Here is a 14,402-nt window from a genome sequence, read left to right on the forward strand (position 1 = left end):
TATCTTTGTATTATCTGCAAAAAGACATACCCTACTTTTGAGATCTTTTGTAAAGATATTAAAAAGTATAGGTCCAAGTACTGATCCCTGAGGTACCCTACTATTAACAAGTCCTTTCCTTTGAATATACGCCATTACAAACCTCTGTCTCCTGTCACTCAACCATTACCTTATCCATTTCTGTAAAAGTTCTCATTACCTTGAAAAGTCATTAAAGAAAAACTCAAAAAAAAAAAAAAACTTTTAAATGTTCGTAAACTCGCATAATATAGTATTTTGGATTTGCCAAACAAAGCAATATAGAAACAACCTGAATTTAATAAGTTAAAAGCCACACAAAAGGTCGTAGTTTATACTTTTATTAAAAATACTTCCACAAAACAACTTTGATAAGAACCAACCTTATTGCGAGGTGACAAGGTTTAAAATAAATCGAAACTCGGAAAAGGTCTATGAGTTTATTATATACAAAAAGGGAAATATAAACCAAGATGAACGCCAAGATCAGCCTCTCACTCGTTTCCTCTTCTGCTTTTTTTATGGCTTTTCTTTGACCTAAAAAAAATTATGAAAATACATTTGAGCCAAGTTGATTAGTTATAGTTAGCTTTGACAAGCAGTAGTGAAATGATCACCTTAACCGATTATTTTACTTAATACTACACGAGTAAAAGGGCTGGTTATCAAAATAACATTTCTCAATTGTTTCATACGGGTTACAGGAAATTACATATTCCTATGCTGTTACAACCAAGTACGAAACATGAATCCATTCCTTTTCAGACTTGAAATTCTGCAAATATAGATGTCACGCTTTGGCAATAACTGACATGCGTTGGTGCATACCCAACCACCAGCCCCTGATAAATTCGAGAACATCCCCTTATGGAATGCAGGCATTGAGCCAGCTCAGATAAAACATGCAGCATCCAGGGAAACTTCTTTAAGAATGTAAACTGCATTCAGTATGAATACCTTTGCATTCCAAGGTATTGACTAGAAACCACAAAATAACTTGTTAGTTTTTATTTCAATCTTAACTAACATTTGTCAATTACAGCTGCTTCTAGATAATTCCAGAATAACACCCTGCACACAAACATACTAAATGCTACGCTGTCACTTATGAAGAAAAAAAAAAAAGTTAAAAGAAATACGTAGCAGAAAAAACAGAAGAACTCAAAACGCACACATCAGCTTTTATACTCTTACCGTTCAGGTGACTTAGAGTGGCTTCTATGTCTGTGACTGCGATGGTGTCCTGTTTGGAAGGTGGAAGATAAAGACATGCAGTTTAGGGTCCTTGCACTTAGTTGCAGTGGAAAGACATGCATATCACTGATTTACAAACACCATGTTACTAAGCATCCATCCATGTAAAGTGGAAAATGGAACGTATGAGCAGTACCTGGAGACTTGGATTTGGATCTGTGCCTCCTCTCCCTGGATCGGCTGCGGTGCCTTCTTGGACTTTTGCTTCTGTGTCTTTCACGACGAGGCGGAGAAGGACTGCATGCAGAGAGATAAATTAGAGGGGGAAAAAATGCCAACTGCAGAAAATTCTACGTTAAAATAGTTTAAAGGAAAATGGATATAGCCATGTTCATGCAAGAGATGATGTCCTTAGGTGATACCTTTTCATCAGGCCAACACAGAAAAATATGCCACATAAGCTTTTAGAAACTCAGAGGTCCTTGCTCCAGATGGACTACTCCCCTGAGGAAGTGACTTCTGAGGACCCAGCAGGTTGTGTGACTTTACAAGTTTTTTGCTTATCCAATGAAAGGTATCACCTTTGAATAGACAAGTTTAATTGTGCAATGCTTGCGTAAGGGGCTTCACCCAGAAAAAAAAAAAAATTAACTTTACCAACATTTGTTTACAATGTGTAGAAGCAATATTTAAAAAAAATAAAATAAAAGTTAAAAGCATTGTAGTGCTAAAAGAATACCCTACCTCCTCCTCTTTGGAGATCGGCTGCGCCTGAAATAAAACATATTGCACCAGGATTAACACTGTTCTTTATTTAGCATATATATAGTTTTGATATTGAATCCCAGATTTTATATAAAATATTTATCACCAAATTAGTATAATGTCCTGCACTAGGCTGGTGTTACCTTCTGGGTGAGCGGCTGCGGCTTCTCCGGTAACGTGGAGAGGGTGACCTACGTGGCCTGTCCAGGTCTCTGTAGCTTCTTCGGTGATGCTCTGGGGAAGGTTCTCTACCCTATGGAAAGAAACAAAAAATTACACAAAGTGTTCCTGACACACACATCGAAGGAGAATTAGAGCCACATTGTATTACATATGAGCACCCTCTGCCATGCCAGTGGATAACACAGGAGTGGGGGCAAACAAAGGGTCTTTATAGCAATCACATATACCTTATCATCATCTTCTTCTTCCTCCTCACTAGACTCCACATCATCCATATCTTCCTCCAGTGCACTTACACGTGGATCAAGCTGCTCTGTCTCTTCCAGAACATATCTTTTCTAACATTGAGACAAAACCAAGTGATACATCGTTAGTAATAAAATGTATCGAGATCAAATCAAACTGAGATGCTCCAACTTTATAAGGCTGCTGGCTATTATTTATTTGTCCCTTCTTGAGATATATGGATAAATAATGGCAACGCTTGTCACTTATGAGACAAAAAGTTAAAGAAAAAAAAGGAACTAGTGAATGTCTTCTTCACAAGTAACGGAAACAGTGAAGGTGGGTAGGGTCTTTAATGGGCTTCACTGAAATTCATTAAAAGCCTGCAACACTAGAACACTGCGGTACACACGCATAAACAATACACTTTATTCAGTATGCACAAGTCTTCTTGGCTTTATCATAAGATGTCGATGCTAAGTTTATATGACAAGTCCACATAGCTATAAACATTATAGCACGACAGAAAGCTTCAAAACGGACGAGCGATAGCTTTAACTTGAAAGACTTTTTATCATCAATTAAAGCCATGAAATACTGTTTACACCAACATATGCAAAAAGGTTAGGATGAATAAAAAAAGTGAAAGTATACCTGTAACCGTGGCAATATGATATCACAGACACGTTCACTGTGAAGAAGCTGATCAATAAATTCATCTACATGCATAAGTTCAAAGTCTGTTAAAAAAATAAAATATATACGAGTTATACGTTTTAAAACGTACAGACACAGTAACCCACACAGATCCACATAAACTTTGTGTCACAGATGACTTTACCTCCATCCCTGTTTTGGACTTTGACTTTCCGGTAATCGTTATATAATGGCTCCAAATACTTGTAGCAATCACTGGCGGTCCCTGTAAGTCGCATGTACAGAGCTCCCAACGCACGCACGTACCTAATGAGAAGAGAGGTCCTGTTTAAAACCGTATTTCTCCATGGAGACCCTTCAACATCTTATTATATTACAAAACACAGAGAATTGAGAAAGAGAAAATTCTCACTTGAAATCTTCATTCTTTATGAACTCCACAATGATGTCCTTTTCTGGTTGAATCTGCAGCATCTTCAGAGACAGACAGAGGAATGGAGTGGGTTTTATGTTACCGCCAAAAACACCACCAATGAACTTCAACTCCATGGCTTTATCCACCACAAGTTCAGCTGGCAAATAAAGAAATCATTTTAACCTTCACGCTGACAGTGCTGAGGAACTCAAAACGAATAAAGGGTTAATGGTGAACTTAATAAAGCCTGGAGCTTTCTTACTGGATGCATTACACCGTATACTAAGAAAATGAATGCCCAAAAGATGTGTAATAGCTTCAAGAACAAACAAACAAAAAAAAAGCAGTGCCGGGAAACGTGCCACGTATTTGAAATTTTCTAATACAATCAATAAGATGGTTAAGATTAATAACCAACTGCCTAAATTCAGTATAATATAGCACAGAGCATATATATATATATATATATATATATATATATATATATATATATATATACATACATACATAGGTCACACAGTTATCAATAGTTCTAACTGTACTCTATGAACACTTAAGATTGCTTCATTGATTTATTGCGTGTCTATATTGAGTATGAGGCCTAGTACGTGTCCACAGAGCCCTGCATTGAGAAACACTAGTCTATGCCACCTCACCCGTCAGCCCGAAGCATTCTTCCTTCCAGTATTTGGACTCATAGATCCTTGTGCGAATGATTTTTTCCACCAGGTACTGTGGGTTTGTTCCATGCACACTATGGGCATCTTTCACCGTCCGGTTGGCCATTTTCCCTGAATTCGGTCTCCGAGCGACTTCCGGCGCGTTGTTCCTACGTAGGGAAAAGCGCAAGTGTGGTCTTTGAAGCCACTTCCGGGTCGGGCGGCTGACGTTTGGGTTGGTGACGCTGCTGGCGGGAAACTAGGATCAGCCTTGCTGGGGCATTGAGAGGGGGGCTGGTGGTAACTTCTTGGAGGGATACGGTGGCAGTGGGGCGCAAGAGGCACGGCTGGCTGAGGAGTTATTACATTCTGTGTGGGTAATGAATGTTTTGTAGTGAACTCTGAGGGCACATATAGGATATATCACCTCCCCTGTAAATGCTTGCAGCGTGGCGAGTGTCATGTGTGTGTTTACTTCAACTCCCACATGTCTCAGCCAGGAACTTGCTGTGTGTGATGTGAGTGGCACTCCACAATAGTTAGGCAGAGGTTGCCTGTCGCTGCTTTCTGGTAGCATGTGTGGCTGGATGTTTGGGGTTAGGTAATTAAGTATAATGCATACATTGGTGGAAGTTCTCTCCTGGTATTATAGTAAAACATTAACCTAACAAAGCTCTTGCATACACTTTGTTTAATAGCAAATACCTTCTTTAGATGCATATACTCTGGATCTACGGTCTTGGTGACTACTTTAATATCACATAGGTTGGGTAGCGCACCGACACGGATTTGGGTTTTCTAGCCACATATTGGAAATTGTTTGTCATTGTGAGAAATGTTCTTTCGAGTCTTATAGTGTTTGGTTCTTTTGTTATTTGTGTGCACAGAGGTCATGACAAGGTACTTCACACGAGTTAAACGTCGCCGACAGTACATCTGGAATGGAAAACCCTTAAGCAAGGACAGAAGAGTGCAGAATCTTCATTATGGGTAACCTGCTTCTTCTTTATACGAGGTTAACTTTGATATTCTGTGTCAGATCAGAAGATTCCAGCTTAGTGATTCCAGCGGCGGAACAAAAGCGGTTTGAAGCCCTTAACATGTTAAATCCTTTTCGGAACGCATCAAGTGCTCGTGTTATGAAGCAGATAACCGTGATGTCATTTGACTTGCACATGTCTGATAATAGCAGTTGGCAATCCTGTGCATTGCAAGAATCTACATTATAATTGATTGCTTGCTCCATAACCTGCATATTGTGTATATTGTTTGCTTACCAAAAGATAACCTGTTCTTATATGATCCGAGGAATATTTGTTTATTGTAATAAGTATCTCTGAAAGTTGAATGCATTTTCCTTTAATTCAAAATAATGTCCTTTTTTTTATTTATATAAAAATGCTCCAGCAAATACATTGTACCAAGGAGCACTATCGTTATGTTTGTGTTTTACTGATTTATTTTGTATTTAGAGGGCTCCTTATCAAATCGGAAAGTAATGAAATCACTGTATGCCCAGGAAACTATGTTCTGATAGAAGGAGAGGATGAAGAGAGGCCTTTTGTTGCAAGGCTTAAAGAGCTGTATGATGATGGTGAGAAGGAATTTCCTAATTTTAACACGATCGATGATAAATACTTAAAAAGGGAAATGTATAAGTGTTCTGACATGTTGGATATAAAATGTATGCAAAACAACAGGTAGTTCTGAGGCAATCGTGATACAAAGTTGTGTGAGTGTGTATAACGCATACACAGCGCATACATAAAAAACATCCTGTTGTGTGATATCTAGATCTTTGGTAATTGTTATATTTCCTAATTTTTGTTTTTTAGGCACCGATAAGGGTGCCAACAAGCATGCCACTGTTCAGTGGTTTTTACGCTATGAAGAGGTTCCTTACAAGAAGAGAAAGCTGCTGGGAAGAGATCCCGACCCTCAGGAGATTTTCCTTTATGATGTTGCTGCGTGTGAGAATGATATTGATGCAGAGACCATTATTGGAGCTGTTCAGGTTACACCAATTTGCTTCCGTTTGTTACTACTTAAGGGTTTGGGCTCTGTACCATTATTGTATCCAGACACTTATCAATGACAGAATGGGAGAAAAAGTGCGAATCCAGAATGACCATATCTGTTTTATAGATCTTTAAGGGGCTGTGTTTGTAGTAACATTCCCTAAAATACACCACTTACTTACCACTATACGCAAGTGAATAAATTAAATAAACTGGCTACAGTTAAAATTTCAATAGGAGATCAGGGTAGAAAACTACCACTTTGGAAAATTCCATTCTAGCATTATATAAGCTTTTTGAAAACCAGATTTATTCCTCGTTTACCTGGTATCCGTTCATCACAGCTGAATTACTTTTTTAGGTTTTACAGTTAAATCTGGAAGACCCTTTTCCTACGCAAAACAACCTTGGAGCTATACTCTATGTGAAGTTGTCGTGGGATGGCAAAAATTTCAAACCCTTAACATCTTCCATCTGTCAGGATGATGAAAACACAGACGAGACTAATGGTCCCGTGGTTGTCAAATCTCCCCCAAAACCTCTCTTCCCTCTGGAAGGGGACACTGCTGAAATACAACAGATGCCCCGCAGTGCTTCCAGGTCAAAGAAGAATGAGACAGAAATTGAATCCAGACATTCAGCCTCTAAGAGCTCCCATTCAAAGGAGAGGAGAGCTCAGAGGGTGCCTAGTGTGTCCAGCACCCCCGGGGCAAGGAAGAAGCTGCAGCTCAATAGTATGTTTTATTTGCCTTTTAAAAAAAGTACTTCACTAATATCGCTGTCAAAATAGCGATATTAGTGACTTATTTACATATTCTGGTTCCTATGGGTAAACCCATGATAAGAATAAGAATATATTACTGTCTGTTACATCTTTCACTCTCATAATATAGCACACTTTATTTTAGTCCAAGCAACTGCAATCCGCAGATAAGTAGAAGGCAACAGTTTTTGGCCCTTCACTGCTAAATAAAGGGTGAGCCCTATTCTGGTAATTTTTTTGTGTTTTCCATGACGTGTTGTAGTAGTGTATACTGTTTTCTAGAGTAGGCTAGATAAACAAAAAATTGCGAACGTGCATTTAGATAATTATATTCCATGATTTCAAATAATAAAACTTCCTATACATTTACATAGCTACTGTATATTTTTAATTGTATCCTTGCTTATTTCGGATTGCATGCTTTAACATGGCTTAAGAATTGTTCTTGTTTTTTTTCCTTAGGCCCATCAAAGTCTTCAATCAAAAAGGACATCCAGCACGATATTTTGGCAGATGATGATTTCAAGGCTCTCGAGTCTGTTGCCACCAAGCGAAAGGTTGCATTTAGTGGACTGCGCGACTCCCCTCCCAAAAAAGCTATGGAAGAAGAAGAGTTGGCCTGGAGTATCACGCCACTGAAATCTGCCAAGGATAGCCAAAGATTAAAACTCAACTTGAAACTTACCCCTTTAAGGCCTGTGCCGCAGTCTGCTAATTTGACAAGTGAACAAGGGTCTAAGAAGTAAGTATAGATTTTAGAATTGATCCGAAAGGGACACTCTAGCCCTCATATGCACTTTAATGCATATGGTAGCTCGGTAGTCACAGAGGAATGGGGCTTGTACAGAGTACTGGCAAAGTACTTTAATGTGCAATCTTCTTTAGTAGGGGCTCCGCCATTTGCATGTGGACCTAGAAATATTAACTTAGTTCTGATTCTCAATTCTCATTGCTTAGTTCTGTGTATAAAAACAAAAGCTTCATAGCCTTTTTTGCTCTGTGGTTATTCTGGAGCATATACAGACATGCCTTCTACTTGGCCTTCTTACTCTTTAATGTCTTTAGATGTGCAGATGAGAGTGAAAATAGCAGGATTACCAGGTCTAAAACACCACAAAAGGAATCTGCAAAGAAAAACTTGTCTCGGCCTTCCAAGAGGTAATGCATAAGTCTTTATGGGGACCTTGGTCAAGCTTCATTGCACATCCCACACTGGGCAGTGCACGGTAAAAATGACATAGAAATAGTTTTCCGGTGTTTGGCTTCAAAGTGCTCTTTTTTTTCCCACAAAGAGGGAGACCCCAGAATTTCTCTAGCATATTCAGGAACTCTGGGTTTGCTGACAAGTAATGCGGTGTCCGCATCACTATACAAATCCGAATAGAGATGCATACGTACAGACTAATTCAGGGTTGTATTCTTATTGTGTGTGTGTGTGTATTTACATATTTGTCTTGTATTAAAGGTTAGAAGAAGAGCAGGAGAAAACGGCGCCGCAGACTCCTCGCTCTCGCAGAAAATCTGCTCGGGAAAGTGCCAGTAGAGTCCGAAAGCAGCTAAAGTAAGAGACGCACTATGAAAAAATAATGCAGATAAAGTGCCATAACTTATAGAAATCTGCTTGTCTGCATAAACTAAAACTTTCCAAACTTCATTTTTGAACAGCCTTCTATAGCTCAATAGTTTGTGCTGTTTTATTTACGTTTAAATGGTGTTATATTTTGAATAGTGTTTACAGACTTTACTACACAATGAGTACATGCATATAAACTTTGTGAAATGGATTCTTTATTGTATCTCCTGCAGAATATTAAATGAACTATAAGCACAGACCTGTCATACAGTGGGTAGATCTGAGACTTTTTTTAATTACTGTATTCAGACGTTATCGTTTCTGCATGATTGTTTGCCGACAAATGCACATTAAGAGTGTTTTGGTAAACTGGATTAAAGTGACAGAACACATGGAAATCACTGACACCTTATCATACAGACTTGTGAATAACAATAAAACAGCTCCCAGACATCTGCCTAATGAAAGTCAATGGAGGAACCACAGAAAATCAGTACGGTGTTTCAGCAGGGAAAGGGTTTTTGTTAATGCCAACCCACATTATTGTATACAGCACTGTGTTTTATGTTCAGTGAGGTTCTTTTTCCTATTTTTTTGTGACAGAAATGTCCGTCCATAGTTTTAATAACCCATTTTTTAGATGACGTGGCAAACCTGCCAGACTATTAATGTTTCTATCGGTGTATCATTTTGAAATTGGTTGACGTTTTACAATAATGTGTTTAGGAGTTTAGCAGAGAGTGATGAAGATGTTGATGATGACGATAAGGACTTTGTCCCTGCCAAGGAGAACCATGTGTTTGTTAGCAGTGATGAGGAGAAAGAGGAAGAGGTGACTTCTCCAAAGAGATCCAGGAAGAAAAGTACAACGCCCAGAACTCCAACTTCATCCAGAAAATCTTCATCAAGAACTCCAAGCAAAACTGTGAGTTTTAAGTAGAAGCTGATGCATCTTATTGAGCCAACCTGGAAAAAGAAGTAATGTTACAGCTTTCAGTTCTTTCTTCCAACTTTACTGCTTTCTCTATGTTGGCCCAATAAAAAGTATCAGCTAAAGACTCAGTATATTCACCCAAGAATAAAATTATCTCACTTCATGAGCATTTCTGCAACACACACCTGTGCTCTAGGCATGGTCATGATTGGCCGCTGTTGCTGCATCAGTTGCACGAGGATGTAAATGCGTTATTTTAAATGAATGCTCTGTAATTACCATATTACAGTCTGGTATGGTCTTGTAAAAGATATCCCAAGATATACACCACCCTCACTATGAAGTATTTTGTGTTTGTTCTTGTATTTTATTTTAAAATTAATTTTGTGCTTTCACAATCAGCCAGTGTCAAGGACACCCCGTGCTGCAACCCCAAGAATTCCAGAGAGGAACCAGCCTGTCCGAACACCTGCCAATGTATTGGAGGAGGCCAGGATTAGGTGAGAAAATGAGGACGGTGTCTATAATTAATTATTATAGTCTTTACTGGTTCTGATAGACCCAACGTACTGTGTGTCTATGGTATTTAATGTTGGGGAGTTTGAGGACATCATCATGGCTCCTTCATCAAAAAGCGATTTTCCGTCATACAGAAAGTGCTTCTTTCCACCGGTTTTCCCATATAAGTGTAAATTGACTGGAAATGATGACAGACCTTTTGGTCTGTGTCTCTAGTGGTTTAATCATTAAATAATGGTTTAATGAGGTCAGGAGAGTGGAAACATTTCCGTCAAACCTTAGTAAGTACTCTATATGGTAAAATGAACCAAGTAGACCTTGCATAATTAATCTTGTGAGATTTGTTTAAAACTGCAAACGGTAATGAAGAATAGAAACACAGTGAAAAAGAAAAGCGGGCTAAAAGTGCACACAAACTTGAAAAGGGCATTGTAAATGTGCGGCAGAGTACCAGTGGTAAATAATCTTTACTTCGGTATAAAGGGGCTATTGTTATGTTGACCAATGTCTGGTAATCCCTTATCTCTGTACAGGCTGCATGTCTCTGCTGTGCCTGAGTCGTTGCCCTGCAGGGAGCAGGAGTACCAGGATGTGTATAACTTTGTGGAAAGCAAGCTTCTGGATGGCACTGGAGGGTGAGTGTACGGTTAACTCTTCTTCTTCAAGGTCCTTATGTTGTATTACAAAAAAATGATACAGAGTAACTTTTGGGATTTGAGATTCTTTTCCTTTGACTGTAGTGCCTGGCAATCTGATAAAGTGGTTCTGCAACCACAATGTTAAATACGCCTTGTAAGAAAGTAGTAACCCGGCCTGTTTTGCACCCACTACCAAGGATTGATTGTAAGGATCACAGTTACTAAAATAGTTTAACTAAGTTATTGGACATCTCACTGCTGCAGTGATGAATGGAGTGCATAGTGCTAAGAAAATAATGCCAATACATCCTCCTGCTTCTGATATCATTTTGGAAGGAATTGGAACTGCCCCTTTAGCTGATTTTACCCCCTGGTGTTCTATACACGCTGGGTCTCTCACTAATCAGGATATATGTACCTCTCCATGTAGGTGCATGTATATATCTGGTGTTCCAGGTACAGGGAAGACTGCGACCGTGCACGAGGTAATCCGCTGTCTGCAGCAAGCTGTAGAGGAGGAGGACGTGCTGCCACCTTTCCAATATATCGAAATTAACGGCATGAAACTAACGGATCCTCACCAGGCATACGTGCAGATCCTGAAGGTGAAGATTATCAAAAAAGCTGAAGCCAAGTGATACTAAATTACTCAAAACCGTACACGTGAAAGCTTCTCTTATAGTGAGGAGAAAGTGGAAAGGTGTAAAGCAGACTTTTCACGTTTAACAAGCTCAAATCGTCGGGCTGTGTCCCACTTTCTTATGGTTTTCTTTTTAGAGCACCTACCAACCTGGGTGAGTGACTTATGTCGCAGCTCATTTAATGTTATCGCGTCTGTGATTCCTTTCAGCTCCTCACAGGAGAGAAGGCCACAGCAGACCACGCTGCCGCTCTGCTCGAGAAACGGTTCAGCACTCCAGCCTCCAAAAGAGAGACAACGGTACTTCTGGTAGATGAGGTGAGAGGAGTTTTGGGATAGTGATGCTTTATGTTGTTTGAGAATTGTCGTTGCTCACATTCCCGGGACATCAGGACATCGGTATGAGAGTGAATTTGTCACAAACAGTGACTATACTTTAAAGCTTTGTCGACTGGTTGAGCTTGGGAACAGTGGTAGGCCATAAACTATTACAAGAGGTTTATTTAACTCATTTGAATTTCTACACATAACACACTATTAACATTATATTTTTGGTGCTCTTTGTCATTGCAGCAGACAGCTTGCTGTACACTTTCTCTCCAACCACCCTTTCTATTAGATTTATTTAGGGACCTTAAGTGTACTTGCTGTCGTGTCTGATCTACAGTTGTGTTCTCTTAGTTGGACCTGTTATGGACCAGAAAGCAGAATGTCATGTACAGTTTATTTGACTGGCCAACACGGAAACACGCCAAGTTGATTGTTCTTGCAATCGCCAACACCATGGATCTTCCAGAGAGAATAATGATGAACCGTGTGGCCAGCAGGCTGGTAAGAGCTATTGGCAAGCATGGGGTGATGCATAAAAAGCGACCCTGGTACAACATTTGAGAATAGTGGTTTTTATCACCAAAGGTTTCGTTGTATTGGTCCAGCCATCAAGGAACATTTAGTTGTTTTTACAGGTGGTGGTCTCTATATACATAACTCTAATCTCGTTGTTTGCAGTTCAATGTACTTTTAGACTGTTATCTAATACTCCCAGTACAAAATGTCAAGTTTTTAATTTCTCTGTTTAGGGCTTGACAAGAATGTCCTTCCAGCCATACACACACAAACAGCTGCAGCAGATTATCACATCTCGGCTGAATCACGTCAAGGCGTTCGATGATGATGCTATCCAACTCGTCTCCAGAAAGGTGGGTGCCAGTTACCCCGGTGAAAACCACACAGCGCCACGTTTTCTTTACCTTCCTACCGTCTTCTGTTTAGGTGGCTGCCTTATCTGGTGATGCACGCCGCTGCCTGGACATTTGCCGCAGAGCCACAGAAATCTGTGAATTTTCTTCCAAAAAGGATGAATCCTCCTTGGTGAAGATGCCCCATGTGATAGAGGCCCTGGAGGAGATGTTTTCCTCACCCTATGTTATAGCAATCAAGTAGGTAGTGACTGAGCTGTCTCTCAAATACTAAAACGTGCCGCTGACAAATGTATGTGTCCGTACAGACATGCGGTGCGGGGAAAGGCGCTCCCTGAACAGATAATCCCTGCCCTGACTTTGGCTGTAACGGCTCACGTGTTTTATTTACCTGTCTTGAGAAGGAGATAGACTTGTCGTGTATACAATAATTGCAGCCCTTTTGTGCACAATATTTAAACTGTAAATGTCATAAAATTGGAGATCCCTTTCATATTTCTCAATATACTTGTGCAGGAATGCATCTGTGATGGAGCAGACGTTTCTAAGAGCTGTGATTGCAGAGTTCCGGAGGTCTGGACTTGAGGAGGCCACTCTTCAAAAGGTACACCTTTATTGTTGGTCTTATTTTAGATGGTGTTTGTTAATAAATGAATGAGCCTATACAGAGGCGACTTCTTGTCTGGCATCATGATTCCCTCTTTATCGGTTTTCACGAGTAGGCTTTGTTTACACTCACAACAGTCCTGTTCTTGTGGGATAGTCTCATCTTTCATAGAAACATAGAATTTGAAGAATCCTTCAGCCACTCTTCCACGCAGCTGCCTTGCCGCCCCATTTTATACCATGGAGGGTTGGAGCATGGCCCTGTTAGGAAGTCCTCTTAGCTCCCATTTTCTCCTGGAGTCGCAAAGTGGCTATTTAATTAAGGCAGACGGACCTGCCTCCTATCCAACCCACTTATAGGGTTGGCCGCCTCCAAAAAATGTCAAGGTTTGGACATCTAAAATGTTGGTGAGATTTCTTTACGCACAGGGATGTGTCATGTATGATGAAATCATGTGATTGAAGTATGTTGGTTGTGCGTTCAGGTGTTCCAGCAGCATGTGGCATTGTGCAGGATCGAGGGTATGCAGCCTCCTTCCATGTCTGAGACCATGGCGGTGTGCCTGAGGCTCGGAGCCTCCCGTCTTCTCCTGGTGGAGTCCAGCAGGAACGACTTGCACATGAGAGTGCGGATAAACGTTAGTCAGGACGACATCATGTATGCTTTGAAGGATGAATAATGTGCAGAAATCATGTTCAAGGACCTTTGCATCAACAACTTGCTGCAGATCGTGTATATAATGGTTCTGTTCATATGGACTTTTAATTAATTTATAATAAAGTTGTTCTGTATATTTTAATGTATCAGGTTTATTTGGGGGGAAGAAACCCAAAATGTATTTTAATGTTTACATAAAGACTTCCAACAATTTCAGCTTTTTGTGTAGACTCCTATTTTTACTAAAATAAAATACCTTGCAGGATTTCTGTAGTGGAGTGCACACTCAGCACACTAACATGATCCATCCTCCCTGGCTGGGTTAAGCACGGACGGTTTTCTGTTGGTAATAAACATCAGTAACTGGCCTGTGACATTGTTACTCTTCCCTGTTTCTTTTCAGAATATCATCCTAGTCCTCCCCAGTATGGCCCTGAAAGACGTACCAGATCTCCTTGTTTCTTGGGGACATTTTCCCAGCTGAGACTTACCTCTCGTGGTCCCCGGAACCACAAAATGAACAAAATATTTTGTTTTAATCGCAATGCCGGATCAATAGCATAAAATCCAACATAGCGTATTAAACGGCACACAACTGCTAAAAGTAATCAAAATTGAAAGAAAAAAAAATTTCTTATTAATGATTTCTTACTAATCGGAGCATTTAGACCAAGAAGACTTTCATTTACGCAGTTTACTTTCTTGCTGTTACTATACACAATATTGCGGCTTCTATGG

General features: G+C 39.9%; 2 protein-coding genes across 3 annotated transcripts; one reads left to right on the plus strand and one right to left on the minus strand.

The window, feature by feature from the left end:
- Window positions 1-345: 345 nt before the first annotated feature.
- PRPF38A (pre-mRNA processing factor 38A) lies at window positions 346-4,279 on the minus strand. The gene is made up of 10 exons (XM_053468946.1): window positions 4,114-4,279; window positions 3,455-3,614; window positions 3,227-3,348; window positions 3,040-3,125; window positions 2,388-2,498; window positions 2,121-2,230; window positions 1,957-1,983; window positions 1,409-1,509; window positions 1,213-1,261; window positions 346-555 (listed from the first exon to the last, which is right to left on the minus strand). The coding sequence occupies exons 1-10, from the start codon at window positions 4,241-4,243 to the stop codon at window positions 513-515; spliced, it is 939 nt and encodes a 312-aa protein (XP_053324921.1). The 5' UTR covers window positions 4,244-4,279; the 3' UTR covers window positions 346-512.
- Window positions 4,280-4,364: 85 nt separating this feature from the next.
- Window positions 4,365-13,827, plus strand: ORC1 (origin recognition complex subunit 1). Of its 2 annotated transcripts, none has more exons than XM_053469119.1 (18): window positions 4,365-4,489; window positions 5,004-5,106; window positions 5,589-5,710; window positions 5,952-6,130; window positions 6,496-6,868; window positions 7,360-7,639; window positions 7,963-8,055; window positions 8,363-8,458; window positions 9,197-9,395; window positions 9,807-9,904; window positions 10,457-10,558; window positions 10,992-11,166; window positions 11,412-11,519; window positions 11,883-12,032; window positions 12,281-12,400; window positions 12,474-12,640; window positions 12,917-13,004; window positions 13,492-13,827. In XM_053469119.1, exons 2-18 carry the CDS (start codon window positions 5,009-5,011, stop codon window positions 13,684-13,686), a joined length of 2,643 nt encoding a protein of 880 aa, XP_053325094.1. In that variant the 5' UTR covers window positions 4,365-4,489; window positions 5,004-5,008; the 3' UTR covers window positions 13,687-13,827. The 2 variants fall into 2 exon arrangements, with proteins under 2 accessions (XP_053325094.1, XP_053325095.1); XM_053469120.1 differs by having other exon boundaries at window positions 4,369-4,493.
- Window positions 13,828-14,402: the final 575 nt, after the last annotated feature.

Source organism: Spea bombifrons, chromosome 6 (assembly GCF_027358695.1).
Source record: "Spea bombifrons isolate aSpeBom1 chromosome 6, aSpeBom1.2.pri, whole genome shotgun sequence".
In the NCBI taxonomy this organism is placed as follows: Eukaryota; Metazoa; Chordata; class Amphibia; order Anura; family Pelobatidae; genus Spea; species Spea bombifrons.

What these genes read in the sequence shown, in the direction of transcription:
- PRPF38A (XM_053468946.1), bottom strand. Translation starts at nt 4,243, where the DNA reads ATGGCCAACCGGACGGTGAAAGATGCCCATAGTGTGCATGGAACAAAC. An exon ending in CGCAGCCGCTCACCCAGAAG is followed by an intron (nt 1,984 to 2,120) that starts GTAACACCAGCC and finishes GTTTTATTTCAG; the next exon opens with GCGCAGCCGATCTCCAAAGA. An exon ending in CACTCTAAGTCACCTGAACG is followed by an intron (nt 556 to 1,212) that starts GTAAGAGTATAA and finishes AATTTTTTTTAG; the next exon opens with GTCAAAGAAAAGCCATAAAA.
- ORC1 (XM_053469119.1), top strand. Translation starts at nt 5,009, where the DNA reads ATGACAAGGTACTTCACACGAGTTAAACGTCGCCGACAGTACATCTGG. An exon ending in AGTGAACAAGGGTCTAAGAA is followed by an intron (nt 7,640 to 7,962) that starts GTAAGTATAGAT and finishes TAATGTCTTTAG; the next exon opens with ATGTGCAGATGAGAGTGAAA. An exon ending in TTGGAGGAGGCCAGGATTAG is followed by an intron (nt 9,905 to 10,456) that starts GTGAGAAAATGA and finishes ATCTCTGTACAG; the next exon opens with GCTGCATGTCTCTGCTGTGC.